The 18189-nt window shown below is 41.3% G+C and overlaps 1 protein-coding gene across 1 annotated transcript in view; it reads left to right on the top strand.

Moving 5' to 3' along the window:
* The window catches only part of b4galt5 (UDP-Gal:betaGlcNAc beta 1,4- galactosyltransferase, polypeptide 5), a 68506-nt gene extending 54257 nt beyond the window's left edge, over positions 1 to 14249 (top strand). The window contains exon 9 of the mRNA XM_057829880.1: positions 7138 to 14249. Coding sequence (XP_057685863.1) covers positions 7138 to 7285 — 148 coding nt within the window. The 3' untranslated portion in view covers positions 7286 to 14249. The remainder of the gene's footprint in view (positions 1 to 7137) is intronic.
* Positions 14250 to 18189: the final 3940 nt, after the last annotated feature.

Here is an 18189-nt window from a genome sequence, read left to right as displayed (position 1 = left end):
CATGTGAATAGTGGTTTCATTCTAACCACCGGTAGTTAGTAGTTACTAAATATACAGTTGGGAATAATGATGTACTGAGCCAAGCACATGGGTCACATAATTATTTCACATCACGTCACTCGTAATGTTTACTTGCGTTTCCCATAACAAGTTATGGCCGTGATTGTTAGATATATCCAAGTTGTAAACAGTTGTACGGGGCAGTGCCATTGTGTTCTTATACAATTCTTATACATTTTCAAGAGGGGGATACATACAACTTTCACTTTTTTTTTTAGCTTTTAGTCATGCTATGTGGTCATTTCCTGGTTAAAAACACAGTTGGAGTGGTTTATTGAACCATTCACCTATGTTTTGGAAATCGTCAAATATTTCTTGTCTAGTGCTGCAGCTTTAGATTGTTTAAGTAACCGATTAATGTATCAATTAGTCAGTTCGAATAATTGAGCAATCGGATTACGAATATTTAATGTGTTGCAGAATGAATTATAGGAGATTTAAAACAAAGAAACATGTAGTTATGCTTGCAATAATATTTATTTTGGCTTGCTAAGGTATGAATACAATAGGAATAAGGAATACAAAATAAAAGTGTTTCTTCAAACTATGCAGAATTGCACTTTCATTTCACAATAGCAATAAATTCATAAATGTGTTTGAAATTAAATTAAAAAACCTGATCTTAGCTTAAAACAGTTTTAAAAATATACATAAAAAATAAGGATCTAACAACAAAAGAACAATTGGCTAGCTAAATTGACTAAAGTCCGCGTGCTTAAATGCTATAAAATGTTAACTTTTTTTTTTTTTTTTTTTTTTTAAAGCTCTTAACAAAACATTAAAACACACATTCCCACAAAAACCTGCTAAATATACTTCTAAACTAAATAATGAATGCATAAACAAACATTAGCTCAAACACAAACTTAAAAACTTATGTTGGCCTTAACAGGGGAGCAGTTGAATTCAACCATTAGACAAGCAATGTCATATTCACTGTTGCCACTGGAGGGCAGTGTATCCAACCAAATCAATAATACTAAATGCAAACACTTTCAAAACAAACCATTACAGTGGCACTCGGATTAAACAAATGCTCTAAATAGCAAAATTGATTCAAAGCTTATTTCTAATCGAATTACTCGAGTTAATTGTTGCATCACTACTCCTCTCTGCTGGTGGATGCTGCAGAAACACTACTGTCGCCTCTTTCCCCGAGCTCCACCTCTGCTGTGACGAGTGCCACACTGCTCCACTCCCCAGTGCCCCACCTCCCATCCATCATGCCCACCCCATTCCCTCAAGATAGTTTGACTGCAACTAGGGATGGGAATCGAAATCCGATTCCGATTCGGAACCGGTTCCGAGTGTTTCGAGGCCTCGACACCACAATGAAAAAGCCTTAACGATCCCTTTAACGATTCCTAAAGACGCGTATTGCGTCGTGACGTGTCTTGTTGTCCAGACGCATCAAACTAGCATGGCGCCAAGAACCACTCGCTCCAAAGTTTGACTACACTTCACCAGGAAAGAGTGTGAAAATGAAAGGTTACGACGGGTAAGCACGAGCATTGCTGCCATAAACATAACAATGACAGCACGTAGGTTCAAACACTCGAAAGTGTGTCTTCACTTCACGAGGAAAAATTACAACAAAGCAACTTGCAGTCATTGCAAGGTGGAGATAACTGCATCGGGAGGGAATACGACTGCGCTGTCCTCACAGAGAGGCTAAGGCTCAGTCCTGGCTATACAGCTAGCTAAACTCCCAAATGACGATGCAGAAGACGTTGGTATAATTTGCTGACTTTATTCAACCATCACTTGAAGAGTGAAACTAAGAATAGAAATGAAACAAATCAATTTCGTCCCCAATAACAAACAGGTTTGCATCAACGTAAATCAGCGATGATTAGCTGCTAATAACAGTAATAACAAATGGTTAGCATTCGTTCGCTAGCATTAGCACATCGTTCAAACCACTACACAACTGGATTTAAGTGTCCGATCGCGAGTGGAAACACAACAACAATAACACAAAAGATGATACATACAGGCGTTGCCTCTGTAGATATTAACATTAACAAAGAACGTAGGCTCGTAGAAGTGTTTCCCTCTCTCACTAACTCGCTCACTCGCATGGATGCGGCATTTCTTCTTCGGGTGTAAGCGCGCTCTTCTTCACGTGAGCGCGTTCTTCTTCGCGTGAGGAAGCGCAAGGGCGCCCCCACTTGAACGTGTAAGCGCCACAAAAAATAAAAGGCATGCATTTCAATGTAATGGTAAATAATACACGTTAACCCAGCGGTCCCCAAACTGCGGCCCGCGGCCCAAATACGGCCCGCCTCCACATTTGGGGCGGCCATTTTGAATTTTTTTTTTTTTCTCAATCATGTTATTTATTTCCTGGCCTTTTCCTTGAAGAATTCAGAGAGGGTTATTTGGTTATTATCTATTTAATTAATAGTGTTTTTATTATTAATTATTATTATTATATTATATTATTATTTTTATTTTATTTATTTTCATTCCGTGAAGAATCCAGAAATGGTTATTTGATTGTGGCTTTCTGAAAAACAATAATTTTTTACATTTATGCACTTCTGCAATCGTCACACTTTTTCTGTTACAAACTGACCCCGGCCCCTCATCATAGAAGGGAAAAGTTATGTGGCCCTCACAGGAAAAAGTTTGGGGACCCCTGCTTTAACACATATTGCCAAAGGCAGAACAACAACCTATCTGCCATTATATACCAATATTTTTTATTTCTATTAGATAAATGTTTCAGTAAAATGTTACACATTCTTGTGTATTTGCCACTTATTGCCACAGTTAACATTGAGGCTTTGGGCCTCTTTTGATCTCGTTGTGAGTTTGTAAGGTTGTGAGTTCTGATTAAACAAACTCGATGCCAATCAAAACGTTTGTTCTTCTTTTTCCCCAAATTAGAATCGATAAGAGAATCGATAAAGAATCGAATCGTTAAGCAATATCGATAATGGAACTGGAATTGTAAAAATCCTATCAATTCCCATCCCTAACTGCAACTGTACAGTTTAGCACTTAGGCAGATTACAAATGGGAGAAAAAAACGCAAGCTGCAGATTTTTTAATCAAATACATTTCCAAAATGTCAAAGAGAAAATGGATTTTGGGATGCAGATTGGAGTACAGGTAGGTGGAACCTGCTGAGCATAACTGCTTGTCGCACCTCCGACAGTGCCGGTGGGCCTGCTGCGGAGTCGTCAGCCGGGAGCCACCCCTCATCAATGTTTCGCCCCTTTCATCCCGGAACATCTCTGGGTGGTGGGGCAGTGACAGAGATGTCTCCCTGCCACCCCCTGCAGCTGGCTTATGGGCTGGGCCCCAAGGGACTATGCATGGCAGGGTAGTCAAAGTCTCTGAGTCAAGCGCAAGCCTGACCGAATACCAACCAAACACGGAGGTCCTAAGTTCCTTGTCCCCCCCCCCATACGCTTTATCTTTCTTCCGGAGGCAGACCCAGAAGCTGCCTTACTCTGCTTCCTCTGCCAGGTCCTTCAAGGCTTTCCTCAGTTTCATTCCTGTGACTCCGAGTGACACCATGACCCGCTGGGTGGAGGTTCCTGTGAAGCCTTTACACCCGACCTGTGCTGGTAAAACTGTTACCTTCCAGCCTACTTGGCGACATGCAGCGGCCAAGTGTGCGTATTTCTCCTTCTTTCTCTCAGACGTGGTGTCTATCCCCTCTTCCCCACGGAACTGTTAGCTCCGCCATGATGATTGTCCTCATGGGAACAAGAGGACAATGTCCGGTCAGAGGGTGGTGGATGTAATGACTCCGGGGAACGTGAGTTGCCGGTCCAAGTCGGCTCTCATGTTCCACTCACCTCCAGAGGAAAGTAGGGACCACTGTTTAGTGTTGCTGCTGTGCCTCTTGCCTCCTTGCTGGATGAACTGGATCCTCTGGTGTGATGTTAGCGGGCTGCTGTTGTTAACTTCAAGCCTATGGGCCTCATGGATTGCAGCCAACTTGCGCAGGATTTTATCATGGCGCCACCTGAACCGGGCCTCTGCCAGTGCAGGATGTGTTGCAGACTTGGGTAGCTGGAGTTGCAGAGATGGCATGTCTCCTCTGTGCTGTACCATAAGTGCAGGTTCTGGGGACTGGGAAGTGTATTTTATGTGGCTCTGATCATAAAGCTCAGCCTTGCTTGGGGCATCCTCCACATGTCGGCCCATGAAATAGTTCTATTGACAACAGCCTCCCAAGTCGTCCATCTTCCTTGCTGTTGTTGGCTGACAGCTTTAATTTTGTAGCTCTCTTCTTCGATCTTGACGACTTAGGAGATCACCAGGTCTTTCCTTTCCTTCCTCGAAGCCCTGGACCACATCTTTGGTGTAGGACCCCAGCCAAAACCAGACCTGCGTTGCTGATGAAATTCGAGAACTTCCAGGTGTTTTAGGCGGGTAATAGCCTGATCGAAAGCCTTTGTGGCGACCCACTTGCGGCCTGTGCGCACATGGGCCTGGGTGTTTCGGACAGCTGGATCAGGTGAATCCCTTAGTACAAAAACAAGCCTCACCTTTTCTTGTCTATACCCCAAGCTGATGGACTTCAAGGGGAGCTTCAGTGTAGTGCTCCCAAAATGTGCTGCGGTGGAAAGGAAACTGGGCAGACCTAGCCACTTGCGGATGTAGTTATTACCTTTCACGTCCAGTTTCTGGGCTGTTGTAAGGGTGACGTCGCAGAGTTTGAGAGGCCACATCAGTCACTGGTATAGGGTGAATTGGTCACACCAGACCTTGTACTTTCCTGGCAGGAGGCCAGCAGCTGGAAGCCTGTCGAGGTGGCCATGTTTGTCTGACAGGTCGGCTGTGTACAGCCTTCCAAGGCTCCGTACTGGTTGGTCCACTACCAGCAGGATTTGCTCGCTGTTGACCGTGAAGCAGATGGTATCGGTCCGTATGCCTTTCCTGATGGAGAGGCTGCGGGACTTTGCTGTCTTTATCCTCATCCGGGCACATGCTAGCAGCTCTTCGAGCCTTTTCAGGAGTCTTACTGTGCAAGCCGATTTCTGGAGGACTGTTGTTACGTCGTCCATGTAGCTCCGGATAGCTGGAAGTTGGTGGCCAGACTGAGATCTAACGCCTCTGGCCATTTGCCTTCCGCCGATCAGGATGATTTCAAATGCTGCTGTAAAAAGGATAGGGAAGATGGAACAACCCATGGCTATCCCTTTCTCCAGGCGATGCCAGCCAGTTGAGACCTCCTGGTTGGAGTAGGAGATCTGGAAGTTGTTGAAATACTTTGCTACTAGGCCCTGAATGTCTAATGGTATGTGGAAAAAATCCAAGGCGAAGTGGATGAGCTGGTGGGGAACTGACCCATAGACATTTACTAGCTCTAGCCAGACCACACACAGATCTTACTTGCTCTGCTTTGCTGAATGGATGTGTTCTCAAATCATAGCTGAGTGCTTCATGCAGCCGGGAAAGCCGGGGACACCTGCCTTCTGGCAGCGAGTGTCCACGTAGTTGTTTGCCAGGAGTTGGTTGGTCATGCACTTTGCCATCACCGAGAAGATCTTCCCCTCCACATTCAGTAAGGCAATGCCTCTGAATTGGTTGATGCTACGGGAGTCTTTCTCTTTCAGAATGAAAGTGGTGACTGCTCTGCTCCATGCTGAAGGAATAGACTGGGATTTCCAGGCAGAGCATATTAGCTTCCACAGTATCTTCAGGGTCCTGGGGCAGTTTTTGTAGATTCTGCATGGCACGCCATTTGGTCCCGGCGCAGAAGCAGCTCTTGCTCCGCTCTACCATGTGCTTGACTTTGGACCACTTGGGGGAGGAGATGTCAAATGGAGAGTTGGGTTCTGAGGGGCGGGAAACATACCCAGGTTATCCGAGGGGACACCCCCTCATGCTTTCCCTAAGCTGGTCTTCGATGTGTTCTTCTAGTTCCTGCTCCGAAACCTGCAGTGCTCCCGATTTCTTCTCTTCCGCCCCCAAAAAATTGCCCTTGCTTTTTCTTTGCGGCTTCTGCGCTTCTTAATCGGTTCAGCTTGCCTTAGCTAGGCTAGCCTGGCCCTGAGTTGTCTCCGGAGGCTCTGGAAGCCTTCTTTCTCCTCACCCGCTGCTCTCCTCCATGCTTTCCGTAGAAGACATTGCTCCTTTACCAGCTGGAGGATCTCTCTCTCCCGTCTTCCGATCAGCCTCGGTGTAGCGGTTTTCCTTGGCATTCCTCCGAATCATTCTCTACCTTCTTTGTAGATGATGTGGCCGATAATGTTCAACTTCGATGTAGTGTTGCCCTTTACAGCGCCTTGAAGGACTGCGTGCAAAGCGACATCGAAACTACTCCATCTTTCTTTTTCGCTGGCTTTCGGCCACTTGATCTTGGATTCCCAGATGGGCTTCCCCGCGCTTCCAGTGGCAGACTCCTGGCAGGTTTTTTTTTTTTTTTGCCTAGTACGCCTCTTTTGGGGTAGCTTGCAGCTGTTGCGGGCCCTGCTGAGAAAGTTAAACATGGGCGGCTAAAGAAGCAGTCCCATTACCGGCTATTTGAGACAGCCATGATGCAAAGACAAGTTTTATATGAAATATATGTATACTGTAGCTTTCACAAATCAACTCAAGGTAAAATTGTTACTTCAATGTGCTTTTGAATTATACCATAGGCCGGAAAAATAGGCGTTAGCCTCCCTTAAGATGGCAAATGACTAAAGTCAAGGGTTAAAATGAAATAATGGGGCTTTGCTCCCCTCCACCAGCAACTTCACCTCATTTGCCTTGTGTTAATGTATGATATTCACACAAAAAAAAAAACGTCTCGAGATACATTAAAACTAATCTCCTTAGGAGAGGAATAACTTTAGGACTGAAATGTAGTTTTTAATTGCATTAAAAATACAGTCTTGGGATTGAATGAGTCAAAACTATATGTGGTGTTTACAAGTAAGAGTTTTAATGTTTGTCTTGAACACGCTCAAACTCAATACTCATCTCAAATTTTTGCCTGGAAGTCAAAGGAGAAAATTGTACATGTCTTTAAAGTCTGGTCCCTCATATTGGAAGTCACCACTGGAATAGTTGAACAAAAGTCTATGAAAAAAACAACTAACCTAATGAATTGTCTGATTGCTCTCGCAGGTATCGTCTTCTCCGCCATTCAAAGGAGCGGCAGAAGGTTGATGGTCTGAACAACTTAAACTACTCCCCACTTGTGTCCAAGAGGCCTCTTTACACCAACGTCACAGTCAACTTGAGCAGAAGTCTTGCACCTGTAGCCGACTACTGATGTAGGCATAGCTGGACTGACAAACACCTGGGAATCAAAAGTCCTCTGGGACATCAGCCATATCTCACCAGTTGCGGCACTGCTGAAAATATTTTTAGTTTTTTCGTGCTTTATTTCTTTTGTGGGTTTGCAAACAAAACAAAAAAAAAGGAGACACAAAATATGCGGGTTGGCTAAATCATACAAGAAAATAGGGATAAATGCTGCACTTTTTTTGTGCCACAGTCCACCACTTCACTCATCTGGGATTACCTAGTCTTCAGTGTCCACATGCCTTTTGCACCATTTTGGCCTTCAACACCCATCAAGTAATTAATTTTCTTCATTGAGTCTGCGATTAACTCATCCCTGCACTTGAGTTTACATTAGTTCTTTAAAATAGGCCGTGAGACACACCCTTGCCGCTCTTTTATGCGCGCAGCAGTTTGACTTAAAAGGTGATGACGTGCTTTCTTATTTTGATTTTGCACTTCTGACTTCTTACACGAATGCAGTAGTCCTGTGAAACATTTGCATGTACACACAGATACACACACAACTTTTACCGCGTGGAAGCTTGCAGCTGGTTCTGCTGAAGGTATGCCAAAATCTACAAATGAAAAGAACTATGAAGAGTTTTCAATCATCTATATGTGAGATAGTTTACGCAAAATTTAGAGTATATTAATATCTTGATAATTTCTTAAAACTATATTTTCCCTGTGAACATACCATTTGAAGACTGTGATATTTATGTTTGCGTTGTTGCTTTGGACGTACCTGGCTGCCAATGAGTGGCTATGGATGTGAGAGTTGCTCATCTTGTTAGCAATAAGCCGTAATACCGCAGAGATGAATTTAGACCCGACTGCCTCATGATACTGATGCAATAGCACAGGTGCTAGCATATACTCACTATCGAGACAGAATGAGTGCATTTGCGAACGTGTTCGACACACCTTTGCCTAAGTCAACATAACACCCAATGAAAACAATGTCTTCTCTGAACCTCTGCATGGCTGCGTGCTTGTCTGTGAGTTTGTTAGCGAGGGAGAGCCTATGCAAATGGCTTGTATGGATCATATTGTCATGTCATCAGAGTCCGAGTGACAGGATTGACTTCAGACCCCACTTACTTTGTGGTGTGTAATCACAGCCCCCAGTTTTCAAATCTGCAATCGCCTCCATTTTCACACAAGTTAACTGGAGGTAGAGATACTTGATTGCTGTCACTGTCCAGATGGTGTTTACAGAAGCTTTTGATTTATTGCGTAGTGTTTGAATATGTGAGGCTCCCGAACCCCCTGCTTTAAATCTCTTTAACAATAATGCCTGCCTTTAGTAATATTGTTTTAAAACTAAAACCTCTTTCTCGCAGGCTTGAATATTCTAGGTACCGGCTTCTGTACCATGGATTACCTGATATTTTTGTTGAGTGGCGTGCAGTCTACCATTGTGCACTGACATTAGCTGAAGTTCTGCAAGTGCACAGCAGTCAAATAATTGCCCTTCTTTGATTTATGTGTGCTTTAAATTGACCCGCTCAACCTTAATATTTGGGTCTTTAAAAAAAACTATATGGACATGATTATCACTGTCCTCCCGTCACAAAGCTACTCCATTTCACACAAATCGCCTTGTATGCATTTAAGATGTGTGTTTTTGTTTGTAGGGTTGGCGTGGGGGTGGGGGGGTGAATTACTGTTGTTCCCACAGTGAGGCTGGACCTCTTTTTATTTATTTGATCTCTTACGAATTATTTTCTGTAATTGTTGTTTTTTTTTGTTTTTGTTTTTCTAATTTCTCACATTTAATGTGATGATTTATGATGTGATGTATGACAGGCTGTGTTAGATGCACTGAATCTTGTTGTCATGTGTATTTGTGTGGGGTTGGGAGGATTGGGATCCTGTGTTCAAACCTGGGAACTGTTTATTTTCAAACAGATACAAGTCTGATGAAATAGACCGGCACCCTTTTTGGACGGTGTGCGTATATTCTGCTCAGCAGACACGTCTGGGAGCGCCATTTTGTGTGACAACCGCAGGAAGGGCGAAAAAGTGAATTTCTGTAAGTGTGCTGGCTACCCATGTTATTCATTGGGCACCTCCTTCAATGACCTTTTTAAGAGCGCCCTCTCAAGTGTTCGTTGTGCTTAGTCAACCAGTTCTAAGTTTACGTGATTATGTAAATACAACAGCCATACAACCACAAGTCTTGCCATATCTACAAATTAAAGAGGAAAAAAAAAATCTACAAAACAAAGTGGAACGTCAGTTTTCGTGACAAATCCTTTCTGGAAAGTGAGTAAAATAATCTTAATGCAATCCAAAGAAATATTGACCAATAAATATGGGTATATAGGGAAATAAATACAGTATAGAAAAGAAATCCAGTTAATTAATTCCAGTTACCCAAAAGTATAATCAAAATAAGTTTTATTGACTTGTAGTTTTAAAAGTAAAAGCTGTAAATAAATGTTAAATTAATGAAGAATCTTGATGTGAGGGGGATGTGTTGCAGCTTCTCAAACCTTTATAAGGTCAAAACAAGCATACCTGTAGGCAAGTTGTGGCAACGGCCGCGTAACATCCTGTGGAAAATCAGCCTTCAAAATAAAAATGAAACCCTATTTAGTTTTATCCCTATAATGGCCTTGTTAACAGTTGAACTATTTTCTGCTTGTTTATTGGGTGTGACTGTTAATTAAGCCACCGCTTGGCCAAAGAAAGCGTGGTAGAATACTTAACTACGTCTGTCTACTGACTTGAAATCAGATTAACTCATAACAATTCCGTGAAAATAAGGCCCAAGTAATTTGTGTTATTTTTTGTTTTTGTCAGTGTACAAAAACTGGGACAAAATTTTGGCAAGTCGTCAAAAATCAAACTATACAAAATTGTCCATTCCAAGACTCAACTATAGATGCTTGTCTTAGGACAAAATGTGACAAATGTGATTCTTTCCTGTGCTCAACCATTTTGGAGATTGTGTAGTCTCCTAACCAAATTCTAAAGAGGTGTCCAGTGACAGTAATGAGGAGTCAAAGCATTTATGTAAAGCATTAAAACGTCTCCATGCGTGTTTGAGTGAAATGGCGAAACCCTCCAGAAGTGAAACAGCACTCCTTCTAGAGCTGTGGTTTTGTTTTCTTTACCTGCACTGGTAATGTTTTCCAGGAACCTAGTAGTGAGCAACCCAGCAGGTTCTTTATTTTCTTGACGCATACATGAAACACTGTACATGGTTTACTTTATCATTGCTTTAAATTAAAAGCTCAATGGAAATGTTCAATGAGACAAACAGTTAAGACGATAAGAAATTCACCTGAATATTTGACGCTGAGGGTGCTCGCTATATCAAGACCGAATTGGTCATATTCAGTATTTGGCTTTATCTTTCACAATGTAAAACAAGCAGCTTCATCTACCTGTGGATAAATTCTAAATGCTTTTGTTTATTCCATGACAGCTAGACTGGCTTCTCTAAACAGTCTCCACCCTCATGCTTTGTCAAAAACAGGAAATTGATTGTTTTGAGTTGCCGATAGGAGCATGCTGGCCAGTCATTTACCTCTTTATATATATTGTAAATGGTCTCAGTCCAGGCAAAGACTGAGCCTGCTGCTCATGGTACCATAACCTCACCTGTTCTGATCCATTCTATGCTAGTTTAAATGAAGGAACCATACCTGGGCATCTGACAAAACTGGCAGCCTTAAAAGCTTCTTAATTTATTGCAGTGTTTTTCTCACTCAAAATTTTTTTTTTTTTTTTTTTTTTTTTTTTTTTACGAGCAAAAATATTTAAATTTCAATAAGTGCATATCAAGTTATAGCTCATTGTAAATACTGTTGTGTGTAGTGTTTTAGAAAAATCTATAAGGTCTTAAATACTACTGATGGTAGCATAAAGAACAAGGATTTGGAGTGAGATTGGCTGGTCCGGGTGCCATTTAAGTGACGCTTACACCGTGACAACAATGTTTTTACATCACTGCTTCTCAGCACAGCTTTTTTTGAACACATGAAAAAAGTCCTTATCTCCCTAAATTTGTATTTTGATCACATTAGCAGATACATTTTGAATTGAAGTGGCTTCCCCAGTAAATATGCTGGTATTGACGAGATATGTCATGGCAGAAGTGGGATCCTGCCTTAATATCGGGTCCAGTGTCCCTTTTTTCCGCTCTGGCGTCTGACAGCATGAAGGGACACTCCAGTCGTTATTGTGACTTGTTTTGAAGTACATGAAATATGTTGGATAGTAACTACTGAAAATGAGCACATACTGAGAACAATTGAGTGCTTTATCTCTATAGTTTTAGCAAGAAACTTAGAAGCTGCCAAGATTCTTTGGGCGGGCCTAAAATGGGGGTAGGGTGCCCAGCGCGTTTGCAGCCATGCCGCCAAGTTACAGCTCTTAATCCCCTAAATGCATCATCTCTCACTTGTGTTTATGTTTTATGTTTTTTAGGCTTTGTTTAGACAAATGGCTAGCCACAAGCAAAAACAACATGGCTGGCAGACAGTGGTGTGATTCTCATGAAAGCTATGCATTACGGTAATGAAGGGCCTACACCAAAGCAATCTTAAATAGCGGAATGATTGGATTAGAGTTGTCCAATGATGACTTTTTCACAGATAATGATATCCAAAAATCCGATACCGATATTGATGTATACGGCTGTGGACTCAACATATTATGGTTAATTGTATAGTAATGCCACACTGGATGGTTCACTAATGATAAATGTAACAACTTCAAAGTTTTCCAAATCAACATTCTGTGAAAAAAAGAAAACTTCAACTGAAGTTATGGAAAAAGTGCCAATATTGCACAACTATATTTATTGTTGAAATCAAAATGGTACAAACATGAGTTTTTATTAGATCCAGTACAAGTGCAAAATGCCTATAGGGCACTTATTCATTCCTCAGTGTGTGTGTGTGGGGGGGGGGTACATAAATCGACAGATATTGAACAAATGGGGCACCATAGAGAAGTCAGATGCTGGAGTAAAATTGAATTGGCTTTACTGTGGTCATCTTTCTCTTGACAAGCGCACTGATAGTTTTTTGTAAAAGTGAAAACAACAAAATATTGTGTCAATAATATCAAAGGCGCAAAATATAGCAAAGTATACACCACGTGTCAGTTTGAATAGCAACTGGTAGTACAGCTTGTAAGCAATGAAATAACTGGAACTTATAACTGTTTTCACCTAAGCGCCAGCAAGGGGCGACAAAACACAAGAAACACAGGCAGGTATTAAGTGGACATGACAGCATTGCCATATCCATGTTGACTCAAAACCGATAATGAAAAAATTATGTTGATATTATTCGATATCATTTTAATATGCTTTTATCAACCGATCTTACCGGCTACCTGATAACATTGGATATCTTTAGCCATGATCACTCAGTAATTTATTTTTCCATCAACACTTTGAACTCCGTAATGTTTTATTTATAGTAAAATATCTAATTGATCAATGTCCAATAAAACCATGTATTACTACAAATTATGGTAATGATCACCAATGGCGTAAACTGTAAACGGTATAATTTTTTATTTTATTTTCTAAAAAGCCAAACAATCTTGTAGGTATCTTTTCTCGTGCCTTCTTTATGGTGCATTACAGGTCAGAATAAATTGATCTGTTTTTTTTTTTTTTTTTTTTTTAATGACCTTGCTATGACGGAACCATGAACACAGTGTAACAGGAATGAAAGTTTCATGCTTGGATGTTTTCATGTTGTTTTTTTTTTTACTTTATATGTATATTTTTTTTAAATACAATCTGCTAAATATATGTGTGTATATATACACAGTTTTAAACAAATTTATTTTTAAAAAAAAAATAATAATGATATTGATGGAACGTTTGTGCTACTGTATTGAGTTGAAAACATCAAAGCCTTTCATGGATTTATTATAGTCATAAATTTACGACTCTAAAATCTGGTAAACGCAAAGTACTAATTTGGTAAGAAATAGGAGACTGAGCTACATAATAGACATAACCATCTTTCAACTTAAACTTTCAGGTTTTAATGACTATATCCCTTTATCAAATACATAGTTTAGGTTAGCTTCATGAGAATCAGCCAGTAGTAGCTCGTACAGCAACAGCCAAAATTGGATGCATTGTGGTTGGCTGAAGTTCTGCCAAGGGTCCGCTGAATTTCTAGCCTTACTTCAGGGGGAAGCAACGGATTGAATTATGACCTCTGTAACCAATATCTTCTGTCAGGTTCACATGTGTTTTATATAATATAAGTTGTGTGTAATAATGCACACTCAGCAGGCACACCTACAATGTCTGAGAGCAGATGGGCTGGCCTAAGTGTTTTCCCCATTTTGAAGCCTTATCAGATATAGTTAGCAATTCCTTTATAAAATCAAATTTGGCTGGATTGTATGACTTTGACTTTTTCTTTGAGCCAATTATATTAATGTTAACCTCCACTGGAGTGTCCCTTTAAGAAGGAGATGATATGCTGCACTTCGAGGCACCAAGTTGAGGCGTCGTCTGCCAAAAACACCATGTGCTTTAAATGTAACAAAAATACTGGCACCCAAACTGGCAATACAACCTGCTCACAATTAAATTATTTTATTTTCTGTGAATTCGAACCAATTAAGAGAAGAAACCGATTTCACTCAATTATGAATCAATACATTATTGACATAACATTGTCCCTAAATTGTAAAGGGGCCTTGAATTAATCACCCAAAGCCACTTGTTAAAACTTGATGTCAGCCTTACATGGATCTGTTTGTGTATTGGCATATTTATCTTTTGATTATTGAAATTTGTATGATGGGGGTTTTCTTTTATACCATCATTGTTATTGTCAAAGTACACCAATAAAAAAAAAAAACTTGTAAAGATGCAGCTGTGCTGACTGTGTTATCTTGTGCTACGGTGGCCGAGAGGAGGTGACATGCAAAGTCCAAACACTTTGCCAAAAGACAAAACCACGCACCCCAATTCCAAATGCTTTGCAAACAAAAAAAAGCACGAACGCAAACTGCACAACGCGATCCCCAATTGCAAAAGCACGATTGCAAATTGGCAAAAGCACGAACCCCAATTGCTACAACGCGAATGCAAACAGCCAAAACACGACAGCCAATAGCCACAACACGACAGCAAATAGCCACAGCACAACAGCAAGAAGCCACAACATTACAAGAAATAGCCACAACACGACAGCAAATAGCCACAACACGGCAGCAAATAGCCAAAGCACAACAGCAAGAAGCCACAGCGCGACTCCAAGAGGAAGACCCGGAAGTAGACTACATTTCACAGAAGTAGACATCAGGACTACAACTCCTGCTACCACGTAACCGCAACTCAAAACATAAGTTAGAGAAATTCGCTTACACATTGAATATTGCTACATGTGCTTGCTGACCATCTCTATGGACCTTCAAGAAGTTACCCCCATCCCCCATTCACCAATCAGACGCAAATCTATATAAAAATGATGTCAATCGTTTGTGCAGTAAACGTTTCGTTTGTGCTGCTGTCGTTTTAGAGATATTTACGATTCTTTTGTAGGTAAATCTGAGGCCACCTAGGCCCCCCATTTTGATTAAAAACGCTGTTAATCGTTTGTGCTGGAACGGTTTAGGAGATTTTATGCTTTTATTGAAATATTAATTTCGAGTGGTGATGCCACTTGAAGCTTTTCCTTAGCGTGGAGGGAATTAATTAAATTAGCCGCGGCTAACAGTGGGTGCCGAATCGCTCAATAACAGAGGGGTGCCCAAACAACTAACACAAAAGCACAAACAAATTCAGGTCCGTTTTGCTGCAAATGGGGGTCTTGAGAAATTAATTTCAAGTGATTACGTCACTCTCAGCCCCTCATTTACTGCAAAATGGACCCGAAGTGTTACCATTCGTTTGTGCTACTTTCGTGCTAGTTGTTTGGACACCCCTCTGTTGTTGAGCGATTCGGTACGCTCCATTAGCAGCGGGAGCTAGGCTAGAGAAAAGCTACGAGAGACGTCACGACTCGAAATTAATATTTCAATAAAAGTATAATATCTAAACCGTTCTAGCACAAAAAATTAACACAATTTTTAATCGAAATGGGCGGGCTAGCTGACCTCAGATTTACATATAAAAGAATTGTAAATATCTCTAAAATGACAGCAGCACAAACGAAACTTTTACAGTACAAATGACTGACATCATTTTTATATAAATTTGCGTCTGATGTGGGCAGGGGGTGACTTTGTGAAGGTCCGTAGAGATGGTCACCAAGCACATATAGCAAGATTCAAAGTGTAAATGTGCAAGTGAATTTCTGTAACTTATGTTTTCCATCTCTGCACGTGTGTAGAAATGATGAATTGCGGTTATGCGGTAGCAGGAGGAGGACGGGAGTGGCAATGCTCATGTCTACTTCGGTGAAATGTAGTCTACTTCCGGAGTCGTGCTGTGCTTCTTGGTGTTGTGTTGTGGCTATTTGCTGTCATGCTGTGCCTTTTTGCATTCGTGTTGTGGCAATTGGGGCTCGTGCTTTTGCCAATTTGCAATCGTGCTTTTGCAATTGGGGATTGTGTTGTGGCAGTTTGCATTCGTGCTTTTTTCAAGCGTTTGAAATTGGGGATTGGGGTTTTTTTCTTTTTGCAAAGTGTTTGGACCTGTATTTCGCCTGACACCTCTCAGCCACCGTATTGTGTACCTCCTACTGACAACAGCTCCAGAACCAAACTTTTTCCTCCATCTGTAGATATTCATAAAAGTATTGTCATTATATTACACTGCAAACGTTGCCACTTCAGAAAACGTCAATGCTTTAGAAAATCACAGACTAAAATATATCACTTCAAGCAGAGGCGTAGCAAGGGTCCCCGGGGGCCCCAGGCAACATGGGGCCCTTTGAGCATGTGCAAGTCAGGGTGACAGTTGGACTTGGAGCAATAGAATATCTAATAAAAGTCTAATAACGCCTCGCTCTCATAGAGCGCTTTTTAGGACACTCAAAGTGCCCGGCTTCTACTACATTAGGACATAAAACTACAGTAATATAGTACACTCACCGCTGTCTTGCTTCCTTTTCTCCTCTTCTGCTTTTTTTTCTTTCTTTTTTCATTTCCAGACAGATAACTTCTCTTCATTTTGCCAATTAAAAAAAGGCCTGATCGCCGCCCACTCTCACTCTGAGTCACGTGACACACATACATATTTGCACAGTAAAATGAACACGAAGGTGGGGGGGGGTTCGAGTGCGCTGCTTGCCGTCATCTTGGCCATAAAAGTGGCGAAAAGTAAGCACTTTACACTCATATGGATGTACAACATCATTTTAAGATGCTAAACTAACACCTTCCCTCTTAAAGCAAATGTGCAATGCGAATATAATGTAAAGAACGCTCTCCTGGACACAGCGAGAACGAGTGGGATCAACCAGCCGACGTAACAGGAAAAACACGGAACGGTCGCGCTGATAACGGCTCTAACATATCATAAGAACTTAATGGCATGAAGAGGAAATACTTACATTCGTTCATGGACGCACAGATTAATCCTCTAACAGGTGGGGTGGCCATCCTCTGCTCGAAATGTGCACCTTACGCTTACGCCTATTCTCGTTCTCAGAATATGCAGCGCTTGTGACGTAGGACAATAACAGGACTGGTTGCTATGGGAACGTACGCAGTGGCATACCCCATACCCAAGGAACCTTGCTAAAAGGAGTATTAAAATTGCTAATAAAATCGTTTAGGATTATTTTGGATGCATATATGTTATATTTTTCTTATAGATTATTCAACGAGGAATACGATAGACCCATTAATAGACTTTCTTGGAAAAATCCCCATTTCTTTAAGTAGTCACATGAATAATGAGGTGGCCTGTGAAAACCAACATAAAATACTACAGCAAAGACTTTTCATAAAGTCCTTGGTGAATCACTCTTTGCACATACATGCAGGTTAAAACTGATTGGACTTGCTTAGACATGTATGCTAATTGGGACTGATAACAAAATTGTTTGATAATCTGCCAAATGATTCCATGGTATTGAATCACTCCCAATACTTGTAGCTACGACAGTGCGGTGAAGCTGAGTGTGCTAAATCTTTGTGTGCCAAATCTGTTGGCCCTCTGGGGGCCCCTGGTGGTTGGGGGCCCTAGGCAATTGCCTGCGTATGCCTAATGGGACGCTACGCCTCTGACTTTAAGCATGAGTTTCCAGTAAAAAGGACGCCATTATTCATTGTAGTTTATTGATCCAAAATACCCTCGTTGGAACTGTTAACTTATTTTTTTTATTTTTTTTAGGTCTCAAAAGAATGACTGCACACGATCCCTCTTGAAAACCCAAACACCACATTGTCTATGCAGTTAAGACTCCACCTCCTGAAGAAGAAAAAAAAAACGTATACTAAAATTCTGAACCTACAGAATCTTTCCACTTCTATTTACTCAACAGGAACACATTCCCATCGATGGAAACAAGATCATACATACAGGTGTAATATGCAACTCTAGCCTGCTCATTCGCTCTCACACACTCACACACCTCCGATGTTAATGCATCCACATGCAGCCCCTCAAGTGGCATGCTACTCAATCACTTTGATGTTATTGAAGGCGCCTCTGCCACTTGTGTGCACGGCTCTCTACAGAGAGCCTTAAACTGGAATAAATATCAGAAAGCAGGATAGGAACAATTGGATTTGTGGCCTTCAGGATCGCAGAATGCAACCACTGTCACTCTTTTTCTCTGTGTTGTTAGTTTGTGAGGCCACATGCTTGTGTGTCCTTCCAAACACAGCCTCACTGCTGCACACACATTATATACACACCCATGCCCTTTAGCTTGGGACAATTTTTAGCTTTCCATATGAAGCGCTGACATCATACACTAGGGGGCCCGTTCGCTCATATCT

The sequence above is a fragment of the Corythoichthys intestinalis genome, chromosome 2, assembly GCF_030265065.1.
Source record: "Corythoichthys intestinalis isolate RoL2023-P3 chromosome 2, ASM3026506v1, whole genome shotgun sequence".
Classification (NCBI taxonomy): domain Eukaryota; kingdom Metazoa; phylum Chordata; class Actinopteri; order Syngnathiformes; family Syngnathidae; genus Corythoichthys; species Corythoichthys intestinalis.
Note: the sequence above shows the minus strand (reverse complement) of the source record. Positions and strands in the feature narration are given on the sequence as shown.